General features: G+C 41.1%; 1 protein-coding gene across 1 annotated transcript; it reads right to left on the bottom strand.

The window, feature by feature from the left end:
• Nucleotides 1–1020: 1020 nt before the first annotated feature.
• On the bottom strand, nucleotides 1021–6970 carry nr4a2a (nuclear receptor subfamily 4, group A, member 2a). The gene is made up of 8 exons (XM_031858450.1): nucleotides 6812–6970; nucleotides 6203–6304; nucleotides 5118–5989; nucleotides 4499–4628; nucleotides 4152–4315; nucleotides 3573–3775; nucleotides 3228–3406; nucleotides 1021–3115 (listed from the first exon to the last, which is right to left on the bottom strand). Exons 3-8 carry the CDS (start codon nucleotides 5985–5987, stop codon nucleotides 2859–2861), a joined length of 1803 nt encoding a protein of 600 aa, XP_031714310.1. The 5' UTR covers nucleotides 5988–5989; nucleotides 6203–6304; nucleotides 6812–6970; the 3' UTR covers nucleotides 1021–2858.
• Nucleotides 6971–7447: the final 477 nt, after the last annotated feature.

Here is a 7447-nt window from a genome sequence, read left to right on the forward strand (position 1 = left end):
CAGATCTGCTAAATGTCAGCAAACTGGTTCTGAATGTAATCCCAGTTTGCCTTGGAATTAGCACTTTACACTGACGATCTAATTATTTAGACAATTTATTGCCTGCTGCTAATATCTCTCAAAATAAGCTGTTCCCTTCATCTTGATCATGTGATAAATGTGGAATCAGTGAGGATAAGTCCCAGACATGCCTCAGAGCCTGGCGTCACTATCTCTTCTGATAGACTAAAGGAAAGGCTTTGTGACAGCACCGCTGCCTCAGTTCAGTGCAGCCCAATCACTGCCGTTTAATATACATTTCTTAATGACTTTCTTTTCCCCAAATGTGATGCGCAGCAGCATCTCAAAAGTGTCTGAATTTGTAGTCGTACGAGGGTGATCATTAAATGCGATTAAAGGAGTATAGGACTTTTTAGCTGGCTGGAAACAGAGGCGCGGACCCGGAGTCCCCCGGGGGGTTTGTGGGAGGTTGATGGTAACAGGTTTATGCTTACTATTAAACTACAATACACAACGAGGTCACTTTTTCACATCTGGAAAAAAACAAAACACTTTAAACCGTAAGTAAGAGAAAATTCCTCCTGACTGTGGCTTTATCGTATCTTTCTTGTTCACTCATAATCAAAAGAATTCACCGCAAAGTATAGCGCTGTGACGCACGAGATACAACTGTGCTACCTGTGCGCAACATGATTTAATTTCACAATGAATGTGTTCGTTTCAGCCGCACTTTATTCTTCTTTGTAATCGCAGGTTTTAGGTAGTTGGCCCTTTATTATGGGAGCTCTGTAGGTTTAAGTTTCGACTCGTCTGACGCATCAGCAGAGTAAAACAGGTTCACAGTCTGCGTTTACATAACAGTGAAGGCAAATGAAGCGCAACAATTATCTCGTGTTAAAATAATATAAAGTTGGCCGTTACATTTTTATTCCTTTGATTACAGCCAACAAGGAAAGCCTGTTCAGAAAGACAACCTCAAACTTTTATTTTCATCAACTTTTGCAGCATAAAGAGCATCCAGAGGAAAAGACTGAAATATAAAATCCGATATCTCTTTTAAATTGTTCGCTCGTCAATTTGCTTTTACTCCCGAATCAAGCGAATAGTGACGACTCATATTTAATCCGTTTTATCGTTTTCCTTTGTCAAATACAAATAGACATTAGAGAATAAAAAGAGGTCTCAACAGCCTGGTGTGTAAATAAAATATTGTTTCTTTCTAGATTCAAGTATATGAAATATAGAGGAGAAACATGTAAGTTCTTTCCTTAAATCAGTGTAATTTTGATGACTGAAATATTCGCTCAGTTTAGGCTTAAATCAAACGATTAGAATGATGAAATATGTGCAAACAATTTTTGTTTAAGCAGATGATTTAAAATGAAGATGAAACATGAGTAGGCCTGCATATTATTTGCGAAATATTCTTAGTCTTTAAATGCACTCACTTACTTTTTCAACAAACTAGGTCTAAATAATTTCACATTTAGTTAAAGTAAGATATTAAAATAAACAACTTATTAAAAATGTTTCATTTAATATGTCTGTAAGCGCCGATCACAATACTTAAGGAAATTACAATAAGTTTGAACTCAAAATTATATTTTCTCTCGCTAAAGTAGCTCCTTCCGACCAGAGATGTCTTAATTTAAAGAATAAAATTAATTTCAGAGAAATTATTTAGCAAAGAATTGATTTTAAAGTTTTATTTGTAAACATTAAATATTTATTTCTCTCTAGGTTGTTTTTTTTTAATCCGGCACCAAATGCGTTACAGAAGTTGTAAGTACATCATGATGTCAAAGATGTGGGCCTATATCACACACTCATGAACCTCTTGATATAAGATGGGTGTTTTTCATTTCTAAAACGTGTTAAATCATAACTACCTAGACGTTTATAAGACATAAAACATAGACAACGTGCTCAGCATGAACTTGGATGGTTTGAAATCGTTTAAATTGCACCATGCTTAGTGTAGCTCTTGGCAATAGAAATAATAAATATATAGAAACGTTTATATTCAACAGCAACAATACTTACAGCACATACAAACAAGGAATGTCTGACAGTTTTACAAACACAATGGGTCCCTCATTTTCTATACAGATGAGATATTTTTCCACATATGCGTCATACATAAAAGGAGTGCCATAACTACGAATCTGTATCAAATCTAGCAGACTACATAGTGTCCGGTATATATTATATATAGACATCACCTCAGCAAGTGCCTATAAAAGAAAATGAAAATGAAAAGAAAAAAAAACTAGAACATGCGTTGTCTTTTCTGGATACTTTTTGGGATCCTGTCAGAAACACATAGGCACGAGTCAGAAAAGAAAAGAAAAGAAAAGAAAGTTAAATCTTTTCATTATAACAAACTTTGTACACATGTTATAAACCGATGCATTGGAGGCATCACATAATCTATCATAATATACAGTGTCTGTGTACGCGTGTGGTTGTGAGTGTGTGTGCGCGCGCGCGCGCTCGCGCGCGCGCTGAGTGTTCATATATATAAATGGAGTATACTACATCTGATGCTGAATCAGTAGAGCCGGTGTTAAATAAAGAGTAAGTGATTGTAAAACCGGACAATTTGTCCACCGGAGAGAAATTCCGATTCACTCGTTTGGCAATCAAATGAAAAGGCCTTCACAGCAATCAAACTGTCTGTCTCTTCCTTCTGTTATTATTTTTTTTTCCTCATGATTCCTTACTCATAATGCGTGCCGTTTGTTCAATTCGCCTACGGAGCTTGCAAATATTCAGAAATAATAACGTTAAAAATCTGTCACGTCTGACTCTTAAACAGTCTTTTGGAAGTTCTTTGAGGTCTTGCCATCGAGTCAGACTCAGAAAGGTAAGGTGTCGAGGAAAAGTTTGTCAATTATTGCTGGCGGAGGGACTAGATCTTCTAGTTTTAGGTAAAAGATACGCTGCAGACCTTGGGTACATAGTGTGCGCAGTTCAGGGAGCTTTCCCAAGAGTTTTGACAAGTAGTTGGGACGATTCAATCCACCGCCATTGAATGTCACTTGATCTTTGAGGCAGTTGACTATCTTGTTTTGGAGATCCTCGACTCTCTTGGGTTCCTTAAGCCCGTGTCGCTCTGAAATACGAAAGAAAAAAGGACAAAGATAAATTATTTCCGATGCATTAACGTCCTTTGCTTGCATTGTAGCGCAGCCAGAGTTTCAAAAGGAGCAGCCGCCTTTACGCACCTGTTACCATGGCGAGAGCTGCAATGCAGGAGAAAGCTGAGATGTCTATGTTCATGCTCTGCAAGTTGGAAGAAAAGTCCACGATAGCGTCCACCCACTCTCCAAATCCACGGACGCACTGTAGCCTGTGCAACACCACTCCATTACAAAAAATAAGTTTGCCTTCTACTGGGTTGGACCTGCAATTAATGAGAAAATGCAATTAATTACGCTTGCCAATAAATGGGAATTTAACAGCCTTCTTATTATTGGGCAGCTAATAAAACCCAAAGCATCGAAGCTTGAAGGAGGAGCTGATGATTGTCTAAAGCCAAGATTGTTTTGTTTAATAATTACGCGGCTTACCTGTACGCCAGCCGCAGGACAAAAAGTTCAAGGAAGGCGGATTCAAAGAGGAGATCTTGGTCTTGCTTCGGTAGATCACAAAAGCCGGGGATCTTCTCCGCCCAGCCCCGGATGATCTCCATGGAGCCCGTCAGGAGATCATAGAACTGCTGGATGTGCTGCGTGTTGTCTCCACTCATTTGGTAGTCAGGGTTAGCCTGGAACTGGAATTTAATTTAAACAGCGCCTTAATGAGGTCCTTTAAAATATATAATCCGTGAAATTGCAAATGCCCATTTCCAAGAGGGAGAGGGTGCTTTTTCACGATTAAATTCATGTCTTTTTTTATTAAGTTCTCTATTTCAACGCAATTTACTTAGGGAAAAATATGCCACATTAAAACCTGACAAAGTTAGGAATTCGGCGATGTATTACACAAAACTTTCAAGGCAGTGAATTGTTACCTATAAAGCAGGACTAAATTAAAAAAGACCGTCAATCTTGTTGTGCTTTCTCTTTTCGCCCGGAGTAGTTGTCAACTTTTTTTGATTTTTAATAGCTGTGTGTGTTTTATTTCTCGGATCGTGGTACATTACTTACCCTGGAGTAGTCCAAAGCAGACATGGAGGGGTTGGAGTCCACATGGGTCCTAACAAGTGCGCTTATGAGGCTCACCGGCGGCGAGGGTTGGGAGGGCTCTTGTGGACTTTTGGGTTTGGATGGTAGGCGTCCTCTCCGACCTTTCAGATTATCAGTTCGGACAACTCCAATGGAAGAAATACATGCCATATGAGTCATTAATTAATATGCCCTCCTGTTGTTGTCCGTAAATACTTAAATGTGGTATAAATAACAATCCTGCACTCTATTACGCACACGTCTCCCCAGTGTATCAGTGGGGAAATATAAACTACTGTTATAAAATGTAATGCATGGTCTAAACATACCTTCTCTCACCATTCCGACGACCATGCACTTCTGGAAACGGCAGAACTGGCAACGATTTCTTCGGCGTTTGTCAACAGGACAGTTTTTATTTGCTAAGCACACGTATTTTGCATTTTTCTGAACGGTGCGCTGGAAAGCAAGAAAAGCATAATGTCACTCTGCAGGCTTATTTCCAAGGCTATAGAACATGTAGAACACGGACTGTGGTTTGCTGCACAAGAGATGTAACATAAAAAATGAAAAGATGAAAACGATATAATATCTTTCTCATCTCCTGTTTGGGACTGCGCTGTATGAGCCAACAAGAGGGAATAGACCGTCAGCAAATACACACTCGTGGTCTTTCATATTTTACTTATTCCTTTGAGATCAACTATGTATGGACAGATATGCTTGTCATATCAAGTTATTTTACGCAGCCCCTTTAAGGTCTGTAATATTTAACGGGGCCCACATTGTAATAGTAATTATATTCGACGTTCAGCTTGTGTTATTATTATTTTTAAGGAAATTGTGCATGTTATAACTCACGGGCGCGGTGAATAATAAGGAACACACTGCATATCTGTGATGTAATAACAGTAACACTGATTCATGGTTGCTGTCATGTCAGCCCACCTTGAAAAATCCTTTGCAGCCCTCGCAGGTTCTCACTCCATAATGCTGGCAGGCTGCGTTGTCCCCACATACCGCACACAGACCCTCGTTTGACGGAGATCCTCGGGACGGGGGCGATGGCATTTGGCTGTCCACCAGCTGGTGCCCGTGGCCGAGCTGCAGGGAGTGAGGAAAGGCCAGACCAGCCTGTTTCCGTATGGCGCTGGGCACCGCGAAGCTCTGGCCGTCAAGGCCGCGGTGCACGCCCTGGTTGTCGTGGTTCATGGAGACGTGCAGCGGCCCGTCGAACCGCATCTGGCAGCTGGAAACGGGAGTGCCGGGCGGGGACTGCTTGAAGGAGAAGAGCGAGAGCCGTGACACTGGATTCTTGCGCTGGTCCATCATATGAGACGTGGCCGCAACATAGTTCTGGTGGAAACTGTGGAGGGAGCCAGGGTCCTCCCACATGTGATTAGGCTGAACCTGGAAGTTTGGCGTGCTCGGGGCGTGAGGCGAGGAGGGTTTGAAGTACATAGGCCCAGAGTGAGCCATCATTTCTTCCGACTGAGGTGGCAGGTGGCCCTGCTGATGGTAGTTGTGCATCTGGACGTCCTCCACCTTGATAGAGGACTGCTCTCCAGAGTGGGGCATCTGATACAGACAGGGCGGTTTGACTTCGTAACTGGTGTTATAGTTGTCCATGAATGTACTGAAACTCGGGAGAGAAGTAGTGGCTGTGATTTCAGTGTTGGTCAAGTCCATGCTAAACTTAACAAACTCGGGTGTTAAGAAGTCGCAGCTGTATTCTCCAGCGGCGTGGTAGCTGTAGCTCTGGGAAGCGGGACTAGCTCCTTGAGGTGATGATCCATACTGAGCCTGAACGCAGGGCATGGCTGAAAACCAAACCGGTAGAAACACATCAGAATTTCTCAAATAAATGTTCAAACTGTTAAGAGTTTTAAGGTTGAGTGTTCAATGTACTTTTACTCTAAACAACAACAAAAAAGATTAAATGTGCTTTATATTTATAAGTGGTTTCATAATAAAATAAAATGACACAATAACACATCCGTATTTTTATTTATAAATAATTTTCCATATCCTACCTCAAGTCTTCTGACAGTTTTTCGGTGACACTTGAAATGGGTATTATCGGGAGTTGTATGGTTGTCCGGATTCAAGAAAGCGGCTCTGTTCTGGATCTTCCCCTGATAAGACACATCACTTTGACATTGATTATGAAATAAAACAAATATCTAAAAAAAATCCCCACGAGATCCCATAAAAAGAAAGATTTCCCCCCAACACAAATGCGCACAAACTGCAAACAATTTCTAATTATACACGGCGTTTTAAATTTCCTAAAAACTTTGAATGGATTCAGACAAAATACGTGCATACAGGAATTAAACAGCATCAGTCGTCCTTTTCCTTTCTTATTGCAAAGTGTGCGGTTGAGAGTGAGAAACAGACCAACTTCCCGCACATGACATTAGTGAGAACTTGTCTAAAAAAGCAGAAAGCTTTAAATTCTCGTGAAATATCAGCAGCACACAAATCTCCACAGTCTGTGTCAGACTCGGCTTTGGGAAGCAATGAATTCAGTTTAACAGCGAAAACAGACTAAAAGGAAACAAAATGTAAAATGTTCAGAGAAGGCGATGACAGTAAAGCGCGGACAAAGATTGCGTTGCAAAGAAATGAGTGAATCTTACCTTTTTCACATCAGGATCGTGGCTTTCAATCCATGCGATAAGCATGCAGGGGGTATTCATCAATTTCTGTAAAAGCTCCAAATCATGAGCGGCGGAACCCAACAAAGCCAGGCAGACAAACCGTGTGACTCCTGCTCACTGACAGCGACAAGAGCTTCGACTACCCAGTCTGGCCAATGTGGCTTTGTTTATGTGAGCTCTGGATGCCGTGGCCCACGTGTTTCACGGCTCGACGTCATCGGCGTCGACACCGACATGGACCAATCCGCTTGGGAACTTTCTCAAGCCCCAATTTTTCTGGCAAATGTGTTTGTCTTGTGGTATGTGTTCTATGTTGCTTCCCACATGGACATTAGCAGAGATGTAGTGGAAGGCTAAACCCGTCTGGGCTCACTTCAGACACTTTTGTGTTTGCACAGTACTTAAGTCAGGCTTGTTTTGGCCTGATATTAATCTGGGCTGTGATTTCATTGTGTCACTTGGCAAAGTAAATGAGACAGCTGGAAGGTTCTGCAAACTTTTTTTTTTTAAATATTGATGTATGTAATCACGTTTGTTTTCTCCGCATCAAAACACAACCATTGCTTGTAAACGGAGACAATTCAGTTAATACAACACATGATATAATAATTGGCA

Source organism: Anarrhichthys ocellatus, unplaced genomic scaffold (assembly GCF_004355925.1).
Source record: "Anarrhichthys ocellatus isolate YVR2014 unplaced genomic scaffold, GSC_Weel_1.0 scaffold20, whole genome shotgun sequence".
NCBI classification, from domain to species: domain Eukaryota; kingdom Metazoa; phylum Chordata; class Actinopteri; order Perciformes; family Anarhichadidae; genus Anarrhichthys; species Anarrhichthys ocellatus.

Excerpts from the sequence above, each read along its gene's own strand:
- nr4a2a (XM_031858450.1), bottom strand. The coding sequence starts at position 5,987 with ATGCCCTGCGTTCAGGCTCAGTATGGATCATCACCTCAAGGAGCTAGT. Across the intron at positions 4,629-5,117 it reads GCTGCAAAGGATTTTTCAAG|CGCACCGTTCAGAAAAATGC; the intron begins GTGGGCTGACAT and ends CTTGCTTTCCAG. Across the intron at positions 4,316-4,498 it reads CGTCGGAATGGTGAGAGAAG|TTGTCCGAACTGATAATCTG; the intron begins GTATGTTTAGAC and ends CTTCCATTGGAG.